Source organism: Apteryx rowi, unplaced genomic scaffold (genome assembly GCF_003343035.1).
Source record: "Apteryx rowi isolate R43461 unplaced genomic scaffold, aptRow1 scaffold_681, whole genome shotgun sequence".
Taxonomy (NCBI): Eukaryota; Metazoa; Chordata; class Aves; order Apterygiformes; family Apterygidae; genus Apteryx; species Apteryx rowi.
The window spans coordinates 419,813-446,418 of NW_020450962.1; the positions used below are offsets into that span (position 1 = coordinate 419,813).

A 26,606-nucleotide genomic window follows, 5' to 3' on the forward strand; every position below is an offset into this window, starting at 1 on the left:
CTTTACCAAATGGAGCTGAGATCCTGTGTTGAACAGAGATGCCGTTCACCGGAGCGTATGGCTCAAGCCACGTGTGCTCAGTTCAGTTTGTACCTATTTTAGCAATGGCGTGCTGGTACTTTTTTAGCGGTGACCCTGGAGAGGGCCTCGCCGAGGTCCCCCGGGGCCTACAACTCCCAGCATGCCTGTCGCCCAGCGTGGCCTCCTCTCGGGTAGGAGCGCGCAGGCGCGCAGAGCGCGTCGCCCCCGGGCGTGACGCCATCTCCTCGCGCCGCGGCGCTCGTTGCCTAGCGACCATGGCGGGGCGGCGGGCCCGGGGCCCGCTGCAGCGGGTGCAGTGGCGGAGCCGGGAGCTGCAGGAGCAGGTACGGCGGGGCGGCGGCGCCGGGCGGGAAGGCGGGCTGCGGCGGCGGCTGACGGCGGCTGTGGTGTGTTGCAGGTGGCGGCGCTGCGGGCGGAGAGCGCGGCCCTGGCCCCCGGGCAGCAGAAGGCCCTGTCGCAGAGGTGAGGCGGCGCCCCGGGCCCGGGAGGTCCCTGCCCTCCGGGGCTGCGGACGCCCCGGCGACCCGGCATCGCTCCCCTGTTCCCGTGGGGAACACAACGGACGCAGCCCGTGCGGGAGGGGGTGGAGGCTGTGTCCCGTCCTCAGCCTTTTGCTCCACTTTTAACCCGTGTGAATTCAGTTATTAGAGCTGTCAGCCCAAATCCCGCTTGTCAGGGCCTTCGAGGGCTTTCATTGCTCTGCCCTCTCCCTTCTGCGCTTGCTGGGTGTGGCCCCCACCCACGCCAGCATCCCGAGGAGAAGAGCCGAGCTGGCTGCCTCCCACTGCCTCTGCTTTGATGCCCACATAAACCTGTCTCTAAACACCATGTTGGGAAGAGGCTTTGGTGCTAGTTTATTTTTTTTGCCCATAAAAGAGTCCCCAGTTCCTAACTCTGACTCGATGGTGCATGGGTTCATGTAATCAGGCATCTTGCTCTCTGTGTCTGTAGGCAGGTGTGCATGCTGTTCAGCTGCCCCATGTCTGTGCTGTAAAAAATCATCTGCTTATTTATATGTGGCACAGCTGGGAGCTGTTTTTTGTGCAGAGTGTGAGCCTGGCTCAGTTGTTCCTGTGGATTCATAGTGATGTATTTCTGCAGTCCTGACTAGACGGATCATGCTTACATCAGTACGACATGAAATGACTGTAAAGCCAAATATGTCCCTGAATGTTTGCAGGATCAGATACTTAATGACCTAGCCACTGCTCCTGTGTTGACTATGAGAATACACATAACAGTCCTACCTACATGACTGTGGTATATTTTGCATCTTACAGAACCCATCCATTTGGTCTCTTGCATTTTAGCAAGAGAAGACAAGGAATGGATTTTTAAACAGTAGATGCTACCCTGGCAGTTGAAGGCTAGTCCTTGGCCCATCAGCTACTAGGCATCAATTTTCTGTGTTGCTGCAATATTGACATGACCTAGAGGGGTGCGACATGAACCTACCCCAGTGTCTGTTGAGGTTGGGCCCCTCTGAATAACAAAGCCCTTTAATGTGTCAAGTAGTATGGGTAGCTGTAAGAAGTTCACCTAGGAACCATTCTTTATTTATTTAGATGTGTGTAAATGAGCAGATTACACTAGCAAGTTTCGTTTTCACTTTTAAAAAGAGTGTTCAGTGATGTCACCATGATGCTGTACTGTCACTTTTTAGAGCTGAATTCTGCATATATGGAGAAAGCAACTTGTGCTGCTAGGCGCTACCTACTGCTCTACCCTAATGCTGCTTAGAGCTCGGCAAAGCCTTCAGTTGTGCACACGTTAGCCATTTTTTTGCTTTCTCATAACTGTGCTCTTGAAAAACAAATTAAACATTCTACATCAGCATGGCATTACTGGAAATTGCTCAAGCGGGCAGCTGAAGATCTGAGATCAGCCCCCTGGAAAGGAATGGGCTGGAAAAAGCACGTGATGATCAATTTCTTCCATATTCCCTGGGAAGGAAAAAAAAGTATCTTGTAATCGTTAACTGGAGAACTTATCACTACAGGCACATTTTAAATCCACCGTGTTTTAGTACTGCTAAACAAATATTTCTGGCAGGTCTATAAAGTGCAAAATTAAAAAAAACTTAGAGGAGGAAGCATGGTAATGTCCGTTTCCAAGTAAAGCCAGTGTGGTTGCTAATAGGGTTGCTAGCCTTGCCACATTGTATAGCCCAGCCTTATGCAGATGATTTTGACCAGTTAAGTGAGGGGGGAAAAAAAGCACAGAGCTGTAGCAGCGTGTTGCAGGTGTGTTTAGGGAAAGAGAAGCTTAAGTAAGTGCAAGTTTTATGTGCACTGCACACTTTTGGTGGGATTTGTTTGTTTTCCTCCCTTCTATGAAGCTGTAGTTTGTTGAAGTTTCTCCAGCAAAAGAACTGGTCAACCTGGCTGGCATTGTGTGGCGTGAAAGGCAAGTGGAGCACAGGCCTCTGGTCTCTTTCGGAAAGGATTTTTTAGTTTTGTTTTGCTTTTAAAATCTGTAGTCTTTTCTGCTGTCGGTGTTGGGTTTAACAAGAGGAGTCACCAGAATCTGTTGGTAGGCTTCTATTTACCTAGTGTTACCAAAACTGTGGATCATTTCAGAAAAACACAGCTCCCACCCTGAGGAACTGCAATCTACTGTGCTACTCCTGCGTTAACCCCAGCACCTTTCCTTAGAGTCGGTGCTGGACAAGTGCAACCATAATGGGCTAGGTCAGCAGTCGGCCTAGTACAGAGTTTGGTGTGTGACAGCATATGCCTGTGAAATAATGTATGTACAGGTAAGTGTGTACGCAAACATCATAGAGGTACAGCATACTGGTAAATACCTCCTGAATGTTCTCCCTGTGTCTCATCGTCTCAGGTGTGGCCTCAGTCATGCCACTGCACTCAGACATCCTGGTTGTGTTTAGTATCTGTTGATTTATCTTTTTCTATGAATTTGTCTAATCCTTTCATGAAGTCACATTCTTAGTAGTGCCTCCTGGCAAGGAGTTGCAGGGTTTAACTACATCTTATGGAAAGAACCACCTCCTGGTTGTTTTGAGTCTAGCCCCTGTAGATTAACTCCATGTCCTCTCATCCTTACATTGGAAGAAGAAGCCGACAACAGTTCCCCATCTGCCTTCTCCATTTTTCTCATAGTTGTACAGATCTCTGTCCTGCCCTTTCTCACTTATCTTTTTTTCAGGCTGAAGCAACACGCTAGCTGCTTTCCAGTCCTCAGAGGTAGAAGTAGTTTTAAGTGAGCATTTGCACATTACGGATAATAAACAGTTTAGCTATTTCATCTTTCAGTTYCTCAAGGATTCTTGTGTGGTTGTCTGATTGTCACCAAAAAATTTTGAGGGCCAGATGACAATTTCATTTTATTTCTCTGTTCTACATCTTTTACTGATGCTTCGATTTTAAATAGTTTTGTTAATATACCTCTTGTAAAGGAGCACTAAATTCTTGGCTTATGAGCTGCCATTTGGGCAAGTATTGGTACTTGTGAAGCTGTATGTGCGCACAGTTGTGTGAAGGTCCAGGTATCTAAATCTACAAATTTCAGTGATTATGCATGATTTGGGTTACGTGTTTATCAGAGATAAGAAAGCACAGTCTATCTGTCTTGCTTTCAATACAGATGTATGCAGCTGAAGAAATCTGTAGAGGAGAATACAAATGTACTTCAGAATTTGAAAAAGGTAAGTATGTAGAGAAATATGTTAGTGGTTTTTCTCAAAATGCATCACACTGAATGTTCAGAGAACACCAATGTCCTTAGATTTTAGGTGCCTCAGGACAAGAGCAATGCCTAGCACTGTATAACCCCTGATTGTGGACTCTGAGAAACATTTAATACAAATATTACATAAAAGCATATTTTTATGCTTCATTATGTGCAAATTCTGGGCTTAAAATGTTTGTCAACCAGATGTGTTATACTGGGAGTGGAGAATGCAGATTTGAAATTTAACGTGAAATTTCACGTTGGCAGAGTAAGAGGGCAAGACAGGTGTCACTGAACAGGCGATGACAGCAGCCCAGGAGGGTAAAACCTGTTGAGACATGTCTGGAAAAGTAACTTTTGGGGGGAATTTTAGCTTTGATTTTTTAAGCAATTTATTATATTCTTCTTTCTCAGGCTGATGAGCCTGCACCTATAGGGAATTATAATCAGAGGAAAGAAGAAGAAGAGAAACTATTGCAAAAACTCTCTCAGCAGCTGCAGAAACTTGCTCTGATCTTGGATCAGGATAATGTGACTATGAGTTACACTGTGTAAGTAGCTTAAATAATTATAATCTGCACTTTCATAGAATTGTACATGCAGGGCTGGAAAGGACCCTGAAATGTTGTTAGTACATCTCCTTTGTTATCTTAATGTGTAGTTAAAAAATGATGGACAAGATGTTTTCTGTGTGTGGCCWTGCAAGATGTGTGTATACTTACTGGTGCACTAACACCAGGCACTGCCTGCTTTGAGAGAAATTAAGCTAAGGTCCTCCCACATACTAAAGTAAGACCTAATGCTTGTCTGTTTCTTGTGGAAAACTTTCTCCTCTTGATGCGTTTCTCTTTTTTTATTTGGTGTTACCCATATTTTCTCATAGCTGGATGGCAGAGAGAACTTTGCAGGATGAAAAACATAGAAGCACCAGCAGCGCGATGAGAGGTGCTACACCTGAAATATGTGCCACAAAAGTGAGCTTTCACTAAGATCTTTGGAGGCCRGAGCCATTTTGCCACTGAGGAGAAAGATGAAGAGAAAGAGTAGTAGGGTTATAAAAGCAAGATATGCAAAATGAGACCTTCTCAAAAGACTGGGGGAGACAGAATAGAGTATTCCATAAATAACAGTGCATGTGACTGTTCAAGAGCAAAAGTGCTGAAGAGCTGGTTCATGTGGGGCTTGCTTTGTTGGTGCAGTCAAGAATGACTTGCTGGATGTTTCTAAGGATGGTGGTTAATGACTGGAAAAAAAAAATGTGGCCTGAGAGGAGTGAATGCACTGTGGTGTCTACCTTTAGGGATGAAACACCTTTGGGATTTTRGAGTTTCTTCAGATTGGCCTGGAGAGTAAAATGCAGGCATGAAAATTCTATATCTGGATAATAAACTTGTGGAGAAGCCTGTATTGCAAGCTTTTTAGAGAAATTTTGAGAAGTTCTGTAAAAATAAAAATTGTAATAATTTGATGTATTTTTTTTTATTTTGGGTAGGGATGAGGGGCATCAGAAGGATGCCCAAACAGAAGATGAAGATGAAGAGGATGATGGTGATGAAGATGAAGAAAGTAGTGAGGAGGAAGACAGTGATGAAGCAGATGATGAAGATGAAGATAAATTGTTGGATGATCCAGATGTTAAAGAATGTATTGCAGTGGGAAACTTCAACGCACAGCAAGAAGGGGACCTCACATTTAAAGTAAATATGTCTATAAAAGTCTCTTTCACTGTTCTGTTACTGCAGATAATCCTGTACTAAGCAGTAACTATAATTAAATCCTATACTTCTGGGATTCAGCCATTTGCTTGCAGAATTTGGGGAGAAATGGCTTTTCCCAGTATACAGTTGGCCTAGTGGAGTCCAGTGTCCTTTTGCCATCTTCTGTAGTGGCAGAATTTGTAGTGGTAGTCTCTGATCCCTGTTATGGGAAGAATTTGAATAGCAATCACGTCTGGGACCTTTTTGAAATACTTGGGTTTAAACCTATTGGTTGTGTTTTGTCTCTCTCTCTCCTTCGGATGGTGAAGAAAGGTGAAGTCCTGCTTATACATGACAAGAAGGCCGATGGCTGGTGGGTAGCTGAAAATTCAAAAGGGGAGAGAGGCCTTGTTCCTAAAACCTATCTTGCGGTTAGTGTGCTGTCACCTTATTCCATTAGAGAATAATCTCTGTTATCTTATATATATGTTATGATCAATTTTATATAGCTGTTTTATCAATAATGCTTACATGGTTACACAATGCTATTTTGCCAGTTATTTTCAAATAACACCATGTATGTATGTGTATGGAGGTAGTTAGCAAAAACAAGTATTTTTGTGCCTTGGGAGAATGTGACGTGATTTTTGATGTGACGTGGTTTTTGCAGAGAAGCTTCTTAAATATGAAAATGATAATCTTTGTCACTAAAGGTCAACTCTGAAGGCCCCAGCCTGCTATGGAATAACTCATACTTTTCATGACTCATGTGAAATGTGAAATTCGTATGGAAGGCAGAGTATTTTGTAATTTAACACAAAACAGCCTTTTCAAAAATAATTTTGAAGTTCTGTAACTTTTTATTATTGAGAGCAGCTTACACACATTGGTGTGTGTACCGTGCATGTACATCCAGTATGCAGTTGTGGCAAACATTTACATGTGGGCACACAGTTTGGATCGATTGAGTCCTGCTAGTCTGACCGTTACATCATGGGACAGAGCGTTTCAGAATGTAACTAAAGACTGGGTTGGGTAGCTAACTTTGTACTTCATGATGCTGATGCATTTTTCTCTTTAAAGAATGTGCCTTGTAAATGCATTCTCCTGTTCAACATGCCCTTGCAAGAATACTCTGGTCCCTTACTGTAGCTGCGGAACTAAGGGGTCTGTTCTACAGTTACAGTGCTCGGGAGTGATAGGTCATTGCAGACAGGAAAAACTCCTCTTCTGAACTATGAAGGCATGCTATGGTGGGAGAAAGCTTTTTTTAAAACAGAACTGTGACAAAAGCAAACACCTTCCGTATCTGAATTGCAGGTCTATAATAAAGATGAAGAAAGCCAAGAGGAAAGTGAAGAGCAGATAGAGGTGGTAGATGAAACAGCAGATGGAACCAAAATTAAAAAAAGGTAAATGTAGTGATGCAAAAGCAAATGTGTGTATAATTACTCTCCCTGTCTCCTTAAATATGGCAGTACATTACTTACAGTTAGAATACCTCATCAGTGTGTTTGGTTCTTTGTGTTTTCAGTGAAGCTTGGATTTTTCTCTATTCTATCAATTTCAATTTGGAGACATAATTTCCTAGATTTTGGGGAAAATTTTGTTTTGGCTTGCTTTTTTGTCTCATATAATGAAAGAATGACTGGGTTATGTATTGGGTCRTGTTACAGCTCATGAGCCACTCTACTATTTAGTATTGGTAGCTGGAAATATGTCATTATTAATAACCGTATCTATCTGAGATACTAAGCTTCTGGTATTTGAAGACAAACACATGGATTCCATTTAAAAATTTTTGTCCGCATGGGGGTGATGCATTTATAAAAGAATAATATTATTTCTTTTCCAGGACAGATTCTCACTGGAGTGCTGTAAGAAAAGCTGTCACAGAGGTAGGTATATTTCTTATATAGTAACTTAAGTTACCATAATATTAATTATTATGCAGAGTAAGCTTGGTATTTTACTAAATGCTTTATCTTATAGTACAGATGAGTGTTTTTAATGAGCATTTCTAGCTTGTTTTCTCTAGCAAGAAAAGTTAAGGTTCTCTAATGCTTTAGAAATAGGCTGCAGCCCAGCCTGTGTGTCTCAATGAAGACACAAATGAGATGTCTTCTGTTGTTTTGCCATAGTAGTGCTTCACCAGTTCTTGTTTCAAGGGTGTGGTTTTGTTCTGTAACTGGCTGCTATGGTGCTTCTCTGAAATGGAAGTGGGATTTAGCAAAGTGGGAATCTGCCTAGGGTCATACAGAAAACAAAATAAAAGATGTTTCTGGGAATGGGCTAAACTAGCTTCAAATTAGAAGACCTGACTGATGCCCCAGGCCTTTCATATTGGCTGCCTGAGAGCTGTAAATTGGAATAGAATTAACTATTTAATAGCAGGAATGCCAATATCAAAATTTCTTTGAGCAGAATGACACAGTAGAGATATTGGCAACCATGGGAGCCGTTCCTGCAGGATTCCGCCTATCCACACTTTTCCAGCTCTTAGAAGAAGGTAAGATTTTCTCTTAATAATCGCAGTGCAGGATTCTTAAGCATCTGTGGTGAGTTTCTTTTGCCATTACTTTTGGTTAAGTAATCTGAAAACACTTCCCCTCCCCGCCCCCTCCAATTCAGTCTTTATTTATCTGGGTGAGATCCTGGCCACACAAAGACAATAACAAATTTCTTAGTGACTTCCAGGATTTTCCTCTTTGGAGGAGGCTTCCTATTGACACTGCAGAAATAGATTTTTTTTTTTATATATATATATATATATATATATATAGTTTTCCTCCCTTCTTTTCTGGAGCTCTTTGAAGTCTCTTCACAGAATTTATTGCACATCTCATGTCTTTTTTCTATTAATTTAAAACTGTCTCAAAAATAGCTCTTTTTCTTGATTTATTTATTTATTTTTATTACTGTGCTTCTGGAATGAAACACTGCAGAAAGCGTACAGACTGTTTTGCACGTTCTAAAGGGCAGTTTTAGAAGATGCCTCCAAAGTTCTTTTTGGATCAGTCAAATATTCTAATGGACTTTAGCTACATTTGAATTGTGGGCATTGTTCATTTTGTGACAGTAAAATTTATAGAAATTTTAAGAATTTTTAAAGTTCCTTTTGTTGTGAGAAGTATGTTGGGATAGATAAAATGTTGTCTGTTCCTTTGTGGCAAAATTTAAAAATCGAATCCCTTCAGGATGAAGGAATTGGGGAGGGAGTGCAAATAACAGAATAAAATGTTGTTTTCTTGTAGGTAATCAGTTTCGAGCAAGTTACTTTATACAGCCTGAACTTACTCCCTCCCAACTGGCTTTCAAAGACTTGGTGTGGAACTCTGAAAAAGATACTGTGAGTATTACTAGTGAGAGAGCTATGATAATGTTGTGTTAAGAGGGAAATAACAGAATCTCTAAGTGTGAATTACTAGCAACCTAAAAAAACCATGTCGTGTTAGTGGGTAGATATTGCTGTGAAACAGATGCTAGATTTCTTTGATGTCAGTATAGACTCCTTAAGCAGTAGATGTTATCATACTCTACTAATAGGCAAAAAATCAAGAGAAGTTGTCATGTTGAGTCTTACGTAAGAGTTTCATCTTGAGCTTCTGGATTTCTTTCCTGTCTGGGGTGAAACAGATCTGCATGGCTGACAAGTCTGAGTTCCTAAAGCCTGAACTTCTGTAAGTCACTGTGAAATCACTCATTTCATTTGGCTGCTTTCATTCTGACCCATAATTACATCTTATTTTGCACCATTGTTAAACTATTTACAAAATAATTCTGGAAAAACAACAGCTCAGAAATTGTAATTGCCAATAAGTCCTGAAATACTTAGGGAAGAAACTCATGACAATATTYCCTTCCGTTCTTATCTGCTGCACTAAAGATATTTAGTAATGTCCTTAGAAGAGAGCTGAAGAAGACTTATGAAGAAGTTTTGCTGCTAGTGCTTCACCAGTGGGTAGAAGAATCCAATCTAGTGAACCCTACACTTAATCTTCTTAATAAACAAACACAAAAATGATACTACATACAGGAAGAGCCTGTATGAAAGATTTAATCCTTCTTGTTGTCTGTATTTCAGATCCATCGAAGAGCAACTCGAGTATCCATGATTGTAACTTTATGGAGCTGTAAAATGATTCCTCTCCCAGGAGTCAGCATACAGGTTCTCAGYAGACATGTTCGACTTTGTCTATTTGATGGCAATCGGGTAAGTTGCTTGGCTATCAAAAAAAGTCTTGCTCAGGTGTAATGCTTTAGGATCTTTCAGGAGTTCCTTAGGAACTGTAGTCTCAATAAAAGTGAAAGATCCCTAAGTTCCTTAGCTGCTTTTGAAAATACTATGAATGTGCTGATAACCCAATCTAGTCAGTAAGGCTGTGGTGTTTTTCAGCTCATTTCTTGGAGTGTAATAATTTAAACTTTCTTCTTTTTTTAAGAAACATAATGTTCACGTATTGTTCATAACTATGTAAAATCCAAACAGCTTTTTTGAAAATGTGTGGCATATGGTAAAGAAATTAACAATATAAATTAATGATATTTGTGTAAATCATTGGAGACGCACACACCTCAATAGATGTAAATTTAGGAAAAATTAATTTCTTTAAATTCAGAAAGATAGAACTTTGAATTTTTGTTGATATTTTTAACTGTTAGGGGTTGCTGAATCTGGTAGCCTAATGGAGGCTAGGCTGCCACAGCTCCATGCCCCCCAAGTCGGTGAATAGCGAGGCCGAGCATGTATGTCCAATAGGCACCCACACAAACACTTGTATACACATATATATACACACAGGCCAGCCACAAAGATCAGCACAGACAGAAACACTCAGCTCATACACAAACACGATTAGCACTAGCAACCTGCTCCTGTCTCTGGCTGATCAAGATAAAGGTCTGTTAGTGGGAATTATATAGACATATGCAGTGTGGATCCCTCCAGTAGGCTGGGCTTAGACACACAGTCTATCCTGTAGCTTGCCTCTGGATCCCCAGTATCCCCAGTAGCTGGTACCTGGATGTATGAGCCCCCAAGGCCTGCAGTCCCACTCCAGCTGCTGGTACAGATCYCTTCACCCATGCACATGAACACATGTGCATCCCAGCCAGGCACACTGTGGGTAGCTGGCCCCTGAATCCTTCCTTCCCCCAGTTGCCTTCTTCAGAGACACACACATGTGGGTCTCAGTTGACCCTCATGCCCCACAGTCTCTCCAGCAGTTGTCCTAAACCCTCTGGTCCCTCTAGTAGCCAACTCTCCTGTGGACTCCGACATCTCTAGAGACGCACACGTGTGCACACCTGGCTCTCAAGGCCCACTCACTGGCTAGTCTGGCTTGATATTTGTTTGTGATCATGTCACCGACCTTTGGTAACAATCACACAAACACACATATCCTCACTCGCTCTGGTTGCTGGCACTCCAGACACGCAGGACTCTGTGACTCATGGTCTGACTCCAGTTGCTGGCACTTAGGCCTTCATACACACACATGCACACAGAATAGAGAGTCCCCCACCCAGGAAAATAATTAGAAATGGAGTTTAATGAGAGGACAGGACAGACTACTGATCAGGCTCAGGGTATGGCCAGACAACGTACTGACCAGTACCTGTTTACAGGCAACTGGCCCCTTTTATCATCTTCTCTGTCTATTTTCCCACCCTTGTTCCTCCCTGAACCACCTGATCCCTCTCTTTTCCCACCTTTGGTTACTCCCATAAAGATTCCGTAGTAAGTCTTGTGCAATCCCCAAATGCTCTTCCCCTGCATGCCACAATGTGTCCCTTACCCTTAGGCCCCTTAACCTCTTCTGGTCTGCGAGGTGATCAGGGGAGCCTTTCCCATTGACTCACTATGGTGCGTGTCACACCCAGCCCATAGGACTGATGGTTCTTCTGTGACTGCCCCAGCAGGCTCCATTTCTCTGAGTGTGTAATTGGGGTTCCCGGGCCTGCCATTGTGCCTCTGTGTTTGTAGAGAAGAGCCTGGGAGTAGCTGGGTCAGAGTATTATTCAGATTTCCTCCCTGCTATTGTTCCTCTGTGCTCCTTTGTGTGCGTGCGGAGATGAGCTTTTTATCGTGTAACCTACCACTAACAATCTGGCAGTTTAGCTGTTCTGTTCCATTGAATGCTCCTGGGGGAAAAGAGACTATATTACTGGACTTTATGAAGCAGGAATCCTTGGAAAGTACTCTGCTGGTGATTCTGTGCGTGGCTTCAGAGAATACTTTCTCTGTAGTCCTTTAAATTGAAACTATCTGATGAAGTTGAAGAGCAAGTGTAATTTTATCTTTGTTGCATGCAGATGGTTGGATTARTCTTGGATAATACTGCATTTTCTTAAAGCTGCATAGCTTTCTAGGAAAACTTGTCTTAGTAGTCTTCCCTGCTCTCATGTTTTAGGTGCTCAGTAACATTCATACAGTGAGAGCTACATGGCAACCTAAAAATCCCCAAACATGGACCTTTTCTCCAAGGGTAGGTATCTAGCTCAGGAAATGACATAGCCAGTAACTATCTATTTACAGGTTCTTTTTGCAGATATCTATTACTTCCTGCATTCTTGCTGAAATAAAATGTATTACAAGGAATTCTCAGTGGGTTAATACTGTACCTGAGCATTTGGCTTTCAATAGCTAATTGTCTTTCCGTGACTACGCTGTCTTAGCCTCTGAGTAACTGTGGAGAGCAGATGCAAAAAACCCAATGCATGGTGCTGTTTGCTTGTCCCTAAAACAGGACCTTTCTTGACTTGATTAATGCAGTAGTTGTTTCTCTCCTGAGTCAAGGGATTCTGGGGGAAGAAACTGCTGACATACCTACAACTGGTCAGCTCTAGATCTCAAGCCTGTTAATCAAGGGGCTAAACACTGTTGTTTTTCCCAGAACCGAAATGAACATCTAGAAGAGAAAACACTTGCTGAAGTATGTGAATTCAGACTAACTGAAATAACACTTAGGATAACTGAAGTGCTAGTGCCTTCCTTGGCCTGTAGCCATGACGCCTTGAACAATGGTTGAACAGACTTTTTTTCCAAACAAACACTTTGGAGAAAAGGAGTAGGTAGAAGAAAAAGCAGCAGGAGGACTTGATGATCCAGCAGACAGCACTGGTTAAGTATGAATTGATATTAGGCCCACACTAGATGGTGTTCATGGAGAAGGGAAGAGACTGGCAATTTCACATGAGCTTTTGCTTTGATTTCATAAATAAAGCATGCACTCCTTCCTACAGCTAGGTGTTGTGTAAGGTCACAGTCACACCTGTAAGAGTTATCATGTTTTACCCCAGTTGTAGCTGTGTTTTTGGAGGGAATTAAATGCTTTCTGACATCTAAAGTTCTTTGATGGCTTGTCACCGCCAACAACAAAAATAGTACTTTGCTAGCATAGCTATGCTGCTTGGCAAGATAAAGAATGAGGGGAGCAGGGGGTTCAACTGAAATTGGTTCTATACTCATCACTTTTTTATATATCATGGAATCGGGTCTAAGATCTGATGTGAATGTCTAATGTCTTCAGTGGCCTTTAAAAATCAGAATTTTTTAAAYATGTGCATTCACTTTTTTCCCTCCTGTATTAGGTAACAGGCATTCTACCCAGTTTGCTGGATGGTGACTGTTTTGTCAGGTCCAGTTCTTCATCTTCAGACATTGGCATATTATTTGAACTTGGCATCACTTATATTCGCAATGTAAGTGTGTAAAGCTGCAGAATAAATCATTGCAAGTACATGTTTATAAAGTGAATCTGCTGTCCTAAATTCTACCTTAAGCTGCAGCATCTCAATACTGAACTGTGAGATCCAAATGGAAGTGTAACTGAATGTAGCTTACTACAAGATTGTCTTTGTTTTGGCTTTTGGGAAAGAGAGGAGAGATGTTGGTTTCTGAAGAGTTTAAGTTCTAGTCAATGTCGGGAAATCAAAAGATTTTCTGATTAGTGGGCMTGCATGTATTTTTACTTACATCGACGTAATTTCTGTTAGTCTGTCAAAGATCTCATGTAGTGTGATCACAAAGGACCAATTTTCTCATCGTTCCCTCATTGCTTTTTCTGTTTCTTTGTTCCAACTGAATGGCTTACAATGTGATTCATTTCAGACTGCTCTGCTATATAGTTTGGAAACTAAAATTCGAACTGTTTAAATAGTATGGACATTGGTTTCTAGCTGCAGTTGATACAGATATATCCTTCTATCCATCTAGGGTCTGCTTCTGAAAAGTACAATGGTTAGTGATTTGATGGATAGTGAAGTACCTTTTCCTGTAAGAATTAATATAATGGATAGAGGATATATGCAAGAGCATAAGAAATATTAATATCTGGAGGAGAAGCTGTCTTTTTAGTGGCTGACCTTTCAGAACAGATCGCTCTTCTGAAACATCTCAACTATTTCATTTACAAGACTGACTGGAGTGTTCTTGCAGTCTGTTTCCGAGCACTCAAGTTTTCATTATTGTCCTCATCTTCCTCAGGTAAACCTTGCCAGTCAAGTCAATCATGGGTGAAGGATGGAAAATGGGGTAATGAGGTTAGCAAGCAGGGTATTAAATGGTGGGCAGTGGAATTCTGAAAAGACAGAAGTTGCAAATAAGGGAGTATTGATATATTATCTCTTTTCATTCATACCTGTAGTTAAGGATGAGGAATAGAAGTTGATGTGTAGAGAGCCAGTGGCAATACTGAGAAGCTTAGAGCTCAAGAGCAGTGCAGGCAGGCAGGGCTTCTAGTCACCACAGAAGGCTTCCCTCCTGCCTCTGGTCTACAGGGGTGGTGGCATAGCTCAGTGGGGAGTTCCAGTCCCTTGTCCTTGTCCCCTTTCTGACCACTGCTCTCTGGGTGGGAGGCAGAGTGCAGAGCTTAACAGCACAAGGAGAGAGAGAGAAAGCTCTAAATAACTTTGGAAGGTAAGGTCTAATTTCAGCCAAACGAGATAAAATGTTAGAGGTTTCAAAGATGCAGAGGTCACACTTGAAAATCAGTGGCTGGGCAGAGGGGAAGCTTCAATGAAGGTTTAGTAATGGTTTGTTCTTTGATCTGCTACATGTTCTGATCTGCCTGCCTGCTTGGAACCAGCTGTAACTTCTGCTCTTGTCTGCCTTCTGGGTAGGGGGTATGGGAAGGAGCTGGGGTTACTGTGGGGTAGTTAATGAGCTTTGGGGAAATGGAAGGAAAGGGGAGCACACAAACCAGGCATAGAGAGAACCTGAAGGTGCAAGAGTGCAGTGCTGGTCACAATGTGGAATAGAGACATGCTGATAGTGTGGTGGAGGTGTGGGATTGTTGCAGAGGGGGATAAATCAAATGTAAATCTGTAGGAAACAGGGCTGTTTAAGTCCTGCTGATGAACAACATGTCAGTAACTGATGATTCACAGAGACCTAATGGGGCATAATGGTCCTTCTCTGCTAATCTGAGTAGTCACAATTATGTAAAGTTGTCTCCTCTGTTTACAGAATGAGGTCAAATGAAGGCTGGAGGGTGTACACATTCCTAGCTGTTAGTAGTGCTTCTGGGTCTTAATCTCTCTGCTTGGTCCAGCAGGTTGCCTTAAAAAGAACTGAACAATCTTTACCCCCGCTTTATATGTATTGAAGCTGGGGTCCTGAAAGGTGAAGTGGCAACTCTCAGGGTCATGCAGCAGACCTGTTAGAGGCTGGAGATGGAGTTGATCCTGTGTACCAGCCCATCCATTTCCCAGGCACTGTCTCTCTGGTACTGTGAGTAAAGCTCTCTGATGTGCAGGGTCACTGACTGGGAAACTGTTAGCCCTGGAATCAAATGGTTAACTCATTTGTTTTTTATGTTTGTTTGTTTGTTTTCCTTCCTTCCTTTCTCTCTTTAGAACATCATTGCAGGTTTGGGGAGTTCACCTTTATATATGTGGATTTCTTTATTTTCAGGAGCTTGATATACTTATGATTTTCTTAAGTGTGTACTTCATGTCTTTATAAATCCCGGTCTCTTAAATATATTTATTAAGGATCAACTTCAGCATAACTGTTTGGTAAAATATCTTCAGATGCCTGCGAATGTGATATTGTCAGTGTTTGCTTACCGTGAATCTGGGTCTTACCATTTTAAGGGAAATTCTTTATGGGATATTCTAAATAGTTATTTGTGGTTCAGTCATTCATTCCAGTTTAGCTGCTTGAGTTAGTTGCTCTTTTATTTTCTAGTCAACAGGTGAAAGAGGAGAGTTAAGCTGTGGCTGGGCATTCCTGAAGCTTTTTACTTCTGATGGAGTGCCTGTTCCTTCCAAGTAAGTTGGTTTTGATTTTTTCCCCTCTTGCTCGCCCTCATTCCACGCCTCTCTCTATATATTGCTTTCTTGCTTATTTTTAATATAAATACTTGTTAGCCTAGGAGTAAAGTTCATATTTCAAATTTTGCCCATTGATATGGGCAGGTATAATAATCCAGTCTAATATGCAGGTTGTGCTGAATCTCCCAGCGAGAATGCTGGTTCTTCAACTGTTACCAAAAGGCCCCAGACAAGAAAGAGGCTCAAAGGGGGGGAGTGGGGGAACTGTTACCAGCTCGGACAAGGAGGAGTCTCAACAGGAGCCTCAGACAAACATACCCAAGGACACAGGTGCAGCTGGGACTGATACATCCTGAGAAAGTACAGATAAACCAGCAGAAGCCAGTTGGAGCCCAGATTAGGACCAAGACAGCTTTTCTCCAACAAGGAAGTAAGCCAAGTTGAGACCATGTACGGAAAAGTAGAGCAAAGTTCATGGCAAGATGCTGAGTGACACCTCTTCTGACACCACTAGGGACCACCAGAGACCGATTTCGGTGACACTTCCACACACAATGCATGTTCAAACAAACTAAGTTTGTGTGGGGAAAAGTGCTCCCTGGAACCAACATTCAGGTCTGAAATGCTGCAAGTTAATATTTGTTTAAAAATAGTCCTCAATAGAATTTTAAAGCTATGGAAATGTCTGAGTTAGTAGGAAGTTCTTAAGAACTTTGTTTATATAAAATCAAAACATTAAGTAAAGCTGAAGATGAGTGTCCTTTTTAATTCTGCTCTTTCTTTTTATCTACCTGACCTATGTGTGTGTGATTTCTGTAGGTTTCTTTTGCCATTCAGAGAATGGTAAATAAAGGAGAGATGCAATATTTAATATAGGAGATGCTGTTTGCACTGATGATGTGAACTTAATTTGCCCCCCTCTTTTCTATCCATAGGGTACGATATAGCTTTTATTTAGATCATTTCAGTGTTTTCCATTGAACTTGTTTAATCTCTGCACATGGCTTTTAAATATTCTCCACTCTTCTTTGCAGCAGGGATACTCTTACTGCTATTCAATCTCTGTACTAAGGCTGCTAGCTGACCCCACCTTACTGTCTTGCTCTCTAGATTATCTCTGCAATCAATACAAAGAGATAAAGACCACCAGGAAGACTGTAATGAAAACTGTGCTGTCCAACTAACCACGCTAGAGCGTGGTTTTGTTTTTTAACTATATGCCCTTATAGTTCCACAGACAGTTCTTCCAAACTGGAAGAAGAAAACTAGATTAGACCTTCATTTCACAGTACATCAACCACTGGAATAGCTGCACCATCTCTAATCTGCTCTTTTATCTAGGTGTGAAATATATGAAATTAACATTAAAAATATTCCACTCTTCAAGACAAATTAATATTAAAAATGCTCCATACTTCCAAACTAAGATTGGCTAGCTTTCTCACCTTGTAAAATACATTTCAGTGTCTAAAAGTTCCATCCTTAAGTGTGCAGTAACCATTAGTTCCTAGGACTTAAACTAGGCAAAAAGGTTGTGCTTGTAACATTAGCATCTCTTGTCCACCTGCTTTTCCAGAATGGTATGAATATAAAGTTAATTTCAGATTTATCATTTGAATTTTGGTTACTTAGTAATTGGGCTTAGTCAGTTCATATAAAATATTAGTAATAACCACAAGCACCTTGTCTGTTTTCCTTATTTGAGATAGCAGGTTGGTTTCTTTCTCAGAGAACAGCGTGGTGCATTTCTCACACATATTTTTTTAGTTTAATTATGCTGCTCTTCTTTCACAGGACGTATGAGCTGCTACTAAATGGTGGTACTCCCTATGAGAGAGGTGTTGAGGTTGACCCATCAATATCAAGACGAGGTGTGGTTTCTCCTAAACATTTCATAAATGAAGTGATACAACAAATGTTTTACCTATTTTACAGCATGCAATACTCAGCTGGGGCTCTCATTAGCAGGTCTTTACTACAGCCTGGTTTTGTGTTATGTGTTGCCATTTTGTCAGTTTGCCTAGGAGATAACTGATTGTTAGGGCTGGTGGGTGTCAGAACTGTCTGTCAGTGCCAATATTTCTGTAATTTCTGGTGTTTGTAGGTTGAGGATTACTTCTGATACATGTGTTCAATTCTTTCTTTAATCACACTTAACAATTCTTGCCTATTGGATGATGGTGCAAGGTTTAGCAATAACATTGGTCTATAGAGTTCCCAAGCCAGACCAGCTTGTTTCTATCCCTGTTGTACAGCGCCTGGCATGATGGGGGACAGACATAACAGGTTATGGGCTATGCTGTGAACTGTAGCAGGGAACTGAGCTACATGGAAAGAGCTCGCCAAAAAGTGAGAAGGAGCTTGCCTGAAGAAGTGATGATTGCAGCATGGAGTCTGAAAAAGCAAGCAGGAAGGGACTCCTTAGCTCTGCATTGCTGCTCAAGCCCCATATCATCAACTGAGTGGATGTGTATTTTCCACATGTGCATAAAAATGCTACAGAGCTTTTGCACTAGTTCTTCCCTGTTGGGTTGAATGAAACTTTGCTAAGAGTTCTTTCAGATGATAGATCATTTGTGTTACTACACAGGAGGTGCCATGGCTTTTCTCTGGAAGCTGTAATAACATCCATTTGCCAGTGACACATGTTGCGGCAAGTTATAGAGGTCCTTTGCCTTTCAGATAAAGACACCTACCTCCACTTTACTCCATGTATATTATAATGAATCCACTCTTTCCAGAGAGAGGTAATAGCTTATGTTAGACCAAATGTTGATATAACTGGAAAATGCAGAAAAGTTTTCAGGCGCTCTATTCCTCTTTCAGGTCTTTAGCCCATCCTTAAACCAATAATATAGTTTCAGCAAAACATTTCTTACCAAATGTAAGTGTCCATTCTTGTTATATAATTCTTAATGTTCKTTCAAAATGACTGATTTTATGCTTTGCTGTTTATTTCTCAAGCAAGTGGTAGTGTTTTTCATCAAATTATAACATTCAAAAAGCAACCTGCACTTCTTGTGAAACTGAGGTCATTAAGCATGCAGTCGAAAGACATCCTGAAGTAAGTATTTGTTTATGCTGCAACAAAATGAAAAAGTACTTCAGATAATTTAGAATGGTCCCAGAGATCCCTGGAACACTGGCTATGGATGACTCTGAGGTTTTTGTCACCTTCACGTTGTACTCAAGATCTGTTTGAGGCTTAGAGCTATTTTGTTGGGGGGGAAAAAAAGCCCCCAAGAGTGAAGGAGAAAGCTTTAAAGAAAAGGGGAGGGGAAGGGAGAAAAGGTGGAAAACTGCAGCAGCAGAAGTCTGGCCCAGGCTCTGGAAATCAGGAAAATGCTTTCAGTGCTTTCATGTTAAGTTTGTGTGTATGTGTTTAAATGAAACCTTCAGAGAATTATTATAAACCTCAGAACTTAAATGGAAGTGGGCATATATAGCTCTGTAAGTGAATTTACAGTTTACAAATTGATCCTGATCTGTTACAATCTTTTTGTGTTCCCTAAAACTTAATATTATAGCTGTATCTATGTATGTCTTCAAAAGTTGTGATAGATTCGTGAAGATGCCAGTATGAGCTAATACAGGTATCTTCATAAATCTGTTGTTACTCAAGTTTTGGAGAACAATGTTTTGCAGGAACAGTTTTGAATAAAAATCTCAACTTCATATCCTTCTTTTCCCCCAATAGTTTGCTACCAGAAACATTAATTGGTAGTATGTGCTACATCCATCTCTTGATATTTTATCGACAAATACTTGGTGATGCACTCCTGAAAGACAGAATAAGCATGCAAAGTGCTGGTAAGAATTACTGTTGTGGAGAAGAACTTCAGCATGGAGAACATGTCGACTTCAGTGGGAGAAAGATCAGGTTTTTAAAGAGAATTATTCTCTCCAAAGTTTCCCCTTCATAAAATTAGACAGGGGCCTGCAGGGGAAACTCTCACTGATATGGGGTACTCTTAGAGTTGTGTCCCCTAGTAGTGCTGGCATTGAGGTCTGACCATCTCACATGGTTAGGTAGTCACACTCTCTGCATAGAGGGTCTCGGTATTATAACTTTCAGTCTGCAGGTGGGGACAAAATGAAACCTTTGTCCCTGTTGATAAAAAAAAAAACAACCTCTCACTGTGGCTACCATCAGTGTGTTTGCATTTCAAACTAGTAATATTTTAACTTGCATCTAATGAGTTGCTCTGACTTCAGTTCCCACAGCAGAATGCAAAAACTGCAAGAATAGTTTTGTTTGCTGTGAAGTATGAATGAAGTGTTTTCAATGAAACTTGCATCAACCCCCCCCCCCCACACTCCTATGTGGATAGATAAGGGATTATTTGGAAATGTTTCCTTTTCACTACCCATACAATGAGAGATTAGACATTCACAAAGGCTTACTCATTCATTTCTAGCGTATGTTTGTTCTTGTGAGTTGTGGAAGAGATCAGGCAAACTTTTCTGTCATTAGGGCCAACTCCTGATTTTTTTCAATGGAACAGGAAGAGGCAGGAGAGGTGGAATAGCTCTGATTTAGAACTCTGCATCTTTTTCCTTCCACCTTTTTCTTTCAATAAAAGTATAATAGTTTATATTCTTCTCTATTTTAAAATCATATTTGAAATAGAGCAAATTTACATTTCTTAACTGTGCCATGGGTGAATTATATCAATACTGCGAAGCAATTCTTTCATGTGTTTTCTCTTCTGTCTTGTCTCCAGACTGAATTATGTATCAACTATTCCCGAGGCAAAAAAATTTACATATGCACATGCTAACTTTTTAAACCTACAATCTCTAGCAGTATTCAGGTATCAAAATTATAGGTTCATCTTTCAAAGGTACTCAGAAGTTAACTCCCATCCTGATTTTAACGAACTTTAATATACATCCTGAGCGCTCAGTGTCTGAAACATCAGACCCTTTAATAAATAAATGTTTTATTTAATAAACTAATCACAGAGAAACTGAAAATGCTTAGTTTTTAAAAGGTTGGTTGAGAACCACCATGCTTACTTTATTTGATCATTATAATGCAGGCTAATAAATAAAGATGATGACCTCTGGAGTTATGTTGCATCCATTTTGATTCGGTCTTGATTTGAAATGGTGGAAGCTTTATCCCAGGACTTCAGAAGTTGTTCCAATAGCTCACTGTCATCGCTATTTTCTACTTTTTTTCTGATGTAACGAAAGATTGCTCCTGTTATTTAAAAGTCAACTAAAACTTTGGAGATAGGCAATTTAAAGTCACTGTTATATTCTGCAGAAAGCAGTTGGTTCTGGCTTACTTCCTTGAAATGTTTTGTTATTAGTAAATATGTATTGTTTACTTTTGATCAACATGAAGAAACAAGTGTACCTTAAATAGTTAAAATCACAAGAGAAAGAAAGCATTTTGACCAAAGTTCCTCTATATGTCACCTGTAGTACTATTATAATCTTATCCACAGTCTCATTGACTTAAATATGACAGTCCCCCACAGCCACTGAGGTTTAAGCATGCATTCCTGTGTCTTGCTTTGTAACAGAGCACCTTGCTGATTCCTGCCACTCACAGGGAGACAGGTCTGCCCTTCCTGATTTTGATACAGCCTGCTKCTTAAGCTGAAATGGGACCCATCTATGACCCTATGGATAGTCTGGAGGGCATGCAGGAGACCTACACAGTTTGTTGATGTGCCCATTTGGTAAATTTATCATGCCAGTTGTTATCTGGTTATCATAAAATCACACACAACACAAGCCAGATTAAGGTAAAATGGAAGAGTGTTTATTCATAACATCCAAAACAGGCAGCACAATGTCAGATGTTTATAAAAAAGACAGGTGCAGAAATGAGGGGGAAAAAGATCATAAACTACCCTTAGATTAAATCAGTGAGGTCTTTTGCTCACCGGCGTCTCCTCATAAACTGGCAATGAGCTTCTGTGTGCATCTTCTCTCTCAGGTTGTAGCTATTAGACAGTTTGCCACAGAAAGCTCTCATTAGAGAATGCAGCTCTTAGAGAGCTCTTCTACCTTCCCTGTTGCTGTGGAGTATTGTTATAGCTAATTTTCCCTCTGAAGTCTTCTAGGGAGGCGGTGACTAGGGAGAGCTAGTCTTCTGTCTTGAAATGCATTCTTTTTCTTCCTCATCCTTGAATGTGCTTGTTTTGTGTTTCAGATTTAATYTGTAATCCTATTTTAGCAACTTTCCCCCAAATCATGGATCAACCAGACCTGATGGATGCACTTCGGGTATGTTGTCTACATAAGGTTCAATACATCCGACACATCAGGGCTTCAAGGTAGCTTGCAAAATTTGAGCTTTTTTATCCTGTGAAGAGATAGATGGAAAAGCCACACACAGGAAAAGTTATGTATTGAAATATGTGCAGATCTCTTGTGCCTTAGCACCTTCAAAATCACAACAGAATGTGTGAATACATTTAGAAGGGATGCAAAGACATGAATTAGTTACCTTGAGCACTGCTAGCCATGTAACTGCAGCAACACGTTGCTCAGGTAGATTAGCTGTCTGAGTGTTTGTCCAGCCTCTAAGACAGTACTGCATTCATGACAGGTAAGAGCTGACTTAACTTCTGACTGGCAGTTGCAGAACAGTGCTCACCGTATTTACACTGCAGTCCCTTTCAGGTGTCAGTACTAGACAACAGCAGCTGAGTTATTTCTGCTTAAAGGACACTGCTGTTAAAACTTGTCAATATTTGGAGTTAGGCTGTATTTTTTTCTCTAAAAGTATTTCATCAAGGTAGTTTATCTGTCATGCATGAAACCACATGTTGTTTGATAACACTTAGTTATTTCCTATTCTTTTTGGATAGCAATCAAACAAAGGTTTTAAAGTTCTACACAGGTTTTGATGATTTGCATTTGTTTTTTTCCACGTTGCATTGCATTCAGAAGGTCGGATGATTTAAAAAATAATACGTGCTTATAGGGTAGAGAAAGTCAACCAGGGTTATGATTGATTGTTCTAAATAGCAGATCCCCTTCATTTCATTTATATGGCTCTGATAGTTGAAAATTCTTGCATCTGTAAAATCAGGTGAAATGGCTGTTTGCTTAAATCACCTAAAATGACACAAGGGAGGAATGAGGAATGCAAGGAAAATGGGACTGCAACAGCAGCTTATACTGTTATGGGACTGCAGTAAGAGAGGTTTTTGCAGCTAAGAATGGAACTTCTCTAAATCTCCACAGTCTGTCTGATGTAACATTTTACATTGCATTTTAGAGCGCTTGGGTGGATAAAGAAAGAACTTTGAAGAGATCCGAGAAGGTAATGTATTACAGGTGGTTCTTTGACATATGTTAGATCTAATTCAAACTAGAAGCTCTCTGTCAGTGTTATTGCTAGTTAACTATCCCTCTCACCATAGATATATTTAGTAAATATAGATATGCTAAATGCAGTTCTTCACATTTCTTACCCATATTTATAATAGCAAGCTAAAAAAGAAGGAAAATGAAATTAACTTATAACTTTTTGTCTCAGTGTTTATATATGTTTGTTAATGGGGAAGCTATGATAGGTCCATATCCAAAACATGGCTCTGTTTCATGATGCGCTTCCAAGAGTTGGCTGGTGAAAGCTTTCCACTCGTACAAAAGGACCTATGCATGCCCACAAAACAATCTTTCCTCCTCCCACGTCTGAGCCCCAGTTCCCCCACATTCTGGTGGGAGAAAGGCTCCCAAATTTTGTAATCTCCCTACTGCAAACAGTTGTCCCATTTTGGCAGGTAGGTAGCTGCAGAAGAACTGAATTGGCCATGTCACCAGGGTTACCTGTATCTTGTCCTATCTCCTATCTGCTGAACAAAGAGAAGCCATACATATGAGAAAGGCGTTGGCTGTTGATCCTAGACATTTCACTTCTTGGGAGCAAGAGAAGAATATTTCATTCATTGTGCGTGCTAGTGAATAGATACACAAGGAGAGTTCTCCATTTATGCAAAAATATGAAACAAAAAGCCCTTGCCTCAGAACAGCTTTTTCAAAACCATTCATCTGAAATGAAAGCTGATCTGCTCAAAGAATTAGTAGCTCCTCAGGATCCCGGAACCATCCAGTTTTACCTGATTTGTGATGTGCCACTCCCATGACAGGATTGCTGCCTGGCATGACAGCTAGTTCTTTTTCCTCCTTGCCTACTTATAWGACGCACAGCTGCTAAATCACCTGCTGAGACATGAACCATTCATCCTCCCAGGGGTAGGAAAGAGATGTCAATGTCAGTCTCATTGCTCACGCTTCTGGAACATTTCTAGAAGAGTCTCAGTGGACAATGAGTTTTCCAGGAGGTAGCGCTTTGTGTGTGTCCTTCTTGCATGGAAGAGAGTTTTCTAGTGTGTTTGGAAAACAAGGCATGCAAATTGTGTTTGTTTAAAGTAAATCAGTCAAGGATGTTTCAGTGTTTATTACTTGTCGGCTGATTCTTAGTCTCTAGGTTTTACAAACTGGTCATTACCTGGGAGGGTATCGTTCTCCCCAGATACTGAATGACCTGTCAAAATGTGAAATAACATTACTTACAGCGTGGCCTTATTTCCTGCTAAGAGCCATGCTGCTGTGAGAAGCCTGGGATTGTTGCAACTCTCTGCCTAGGGCAGTAGAGAAGCAAGTGGAGTTTGAGCTTCCAAGGCAGGGAGCATGTGTGCGCTTGCCCTGGGACCCCTGCAAACACAGTCTCAACAACTTGTGCATGCAGAGGATATGGGAAGAAGCCCATGTACACTAATATTTGATGAAGAAATATACATACACCCTGAGCAAAGGGCTCTCAGTAACCATTGTACAGATTGCTATTTTATGGTAACATTGGCAACACAAGCCACTTAATGCAAAGCAGCTAAAAAGTGCAAAGATCTCCTTTAGATTTGCAAAGGCTTGAACAAAAATAAATTTGAAAGCAGGGAAGTTTTGAGGTGAATTTGATGCATCAGAGGCCTCAGGTTTTCCATAGTAATAAATCTTCCTCCAACAAAATTATTTCCAGAACAAAAATATAACTAGGGAGGAATGAGGGAACTGTCATTAAGACTACTCTCATTAATCCTAAAATATTAAATATTTAAACATTAATAAAAGAAGAAAAGGGCATTCACACTTACTTTTTCTCTACCATTCCAACATTCCAGTGTGCTGTTTCCTCCATTCACCCAGCCTAAATTAAGAGTCTTTTACAAGGGGCTTATTTGGATGAAGATAGGTTTAGTCAAATGATTGCTTTGTAAAAGATAACTGGCACTGTAGGGTGTGAAAACATCAAGGCTGACCATTTGTGGTGCACCTAAGCCAAGCTTAAGTACAGTTCAGAAACAATTTCTCTTAGTGTAGCTGAGTTATGTCATTAGGTAACCAGAGAGGATATTAAATGTTGTGTCTTGGAGTTTAAYGGGGTATTGAAGCAGAAGGATGTTACAGGTAGTTAGCCCCTGTGGGCCAAGGAGGAGTCTGGTAGTTAAGACCTCTTGAACATAGACAGATCATCAKGATGGAGAGAGAGGAGGGCTATAGAAGGTTGCAAAGCTGAGATTTCTCTTAAGTCAAAATTTTTAATATCAGACTACACAGCAATGCTGCCTTGGGCAAATTTCAGTGAGAGATTATATCTGAAAATCAGGTATGAGGATGGCGAAGGGAACTTTTGCATACTGTGAAGCTTGTGTTCCGTTTGGGTGGTTTATTCAGAGGTGCAATGTGGTTCCCTGGAGAAACTCCCCATGTGTGAAAGCCTTTGTGACTGACAAGGTAAGCGGCGTTAAGTTTCCTCTTGAGCAGATGTGGCATCTGAAGATTTGGCTGTATATCGCTCTTTGGTGTTTGGAAAAGTGGATTGGAGGGTAGATTTGTTAATCTGCAGGCTTTATATAGTTCCAGRGGTGAGTTTCAGGCTTGTCTGGGCTAACTGACATTTGTTTAGCAAGGCTGAATCTCCCATTGCTATCCTGAGAATTGAGGGTTAGCTGAATGCTTTTTTGGATTTTGGTGGGTTTGTTTGTTTGTTTGTTTGTTTTTTACTGTGTACATACGAATCTCTGCAGAAGTGCTTGAAAGCACTGCATATTTGCACTATTTTTAAATATTTTTCTTCTTCACAGAGAGACCAAGAATTTCTGAAGTCTCTGTTTGTCCTGGTGTACCATGACTCTGTCTTTCCTGTCCTCCAGTCCACTTTCCTCCCCAGTCACAAGTGGGCTGAAGAAGAGTCTGAAGCGTCTCGCTGGAAGGTGATTGCTGACTTCTTGAAAAAGAGCCGGGAGAATGATGGTGCGCTTCAGTCTTTGCTGGCATCAGAAAACACTCACAAAGCCTTTGATATCTCAGAGTTGACTTATGATTTTTTAGGAGAAACTAGAAAAAACAATCCTGTAGTATGAATGGATTACAGAAGAACAATACAGGGTATAAAAGAATCAAATAATAATATAAATGAATTTTTAACGCAGAGAAACTGTGCCTGTGTAAAACAGATTTTGTAAGKTTTTTTAATGTACTATCTGCATTGTAATAAATATTTTAACATATGTTAACACTAACGTTTAGAGAGAGTCTAAAAATATTTTATCACTTTAGGTAATGGAAACTATATTTTAAATTTTCCACTTGGAAGTGTTAGACAAGGCTATGGTTGTCAGTTACTACACGTGCCTGGTGTAGCCAAGTTGGGTGTTGCAGTGCACCTAAGCTGAACTAATGCTAAGGCAGCACTTTTCTCATGCAACTTCAAATTAATTTCCAATTAAATTTTAGTCAGTGTGAGTCCTGAACAAAAGACTCTGTCACAGCACCCAAGTAGACTGGTAGTAGTTAGGCAAGGAAAATAGCAGTGATTTTTAGGAATGCTGTTGAGCAAGGTCATCCAGTGAGTAAAAAATTCATCTC

The 26,606-nt window shown here is 40.8% G+C and overlaps 1 protein-coding gene across 8 annotated transcripts; it reads left to right on the forward strand.

Moving 5' to 3' along the window:
• Positions 1–263: 263 nt before the first annotated feature.
• Positions 264–26,260, forward strand: NPHP1 (nephrocystin 1). 8 transcript variants are annotated; one of them, XM_026086108.1, is made up of 20 exons: positions 264–365; positions 440–504; positions 3,649–3,709; positions 4,150–4,286; positions 5,228–5,432; positions 5,762–5,863; positions 6,753–6,844; positions 7,288–7,330; positions 7,857–7,941; positions 8,687–8,781; positions 9,517–9,645; positions 11,846–11,920; positions 13,026–13,136; positions 15,625–15,707; positions 17,505–17,581; positions 18,675–18,774; positions 19,408–19,520; positions 21,880–21,953; positions 22,954–22,998; positions 25,823–26,260. In XM_026086108.1, the coding sequence occupies exons 1-20, from the start codon at positions 297–299 to the stop codon at positions 26,099–26,101; spliced, it is 2,040 nt and encodes a 679-aa protein (XP_025941893.1). In that variant the 5' UTR covers positions 264–296; the 3' UTR covers positions 26,102–26,260. The 8 variants fall into 8 exon arrangements, 5 of the variants coding, with proteins under 5 accessions (XP_025941893.1, XP_025941894.1, XP_025941895.1 ...); XM_026086111.1 differs by lacking the exon at positions 264–365 and adding an exon at positions 2,622–2,800 and having other exon boundaries at positions 463–504; XR_003256696.1 differs by lacking the exon at positions 25,823–26,260 and having other exon boundaries at positions 19,408–19,590; positions 22,954–22,995.
• The last annotated feature ends 346 nt before the right edge of the window (positions 26,261–26,606 follow it).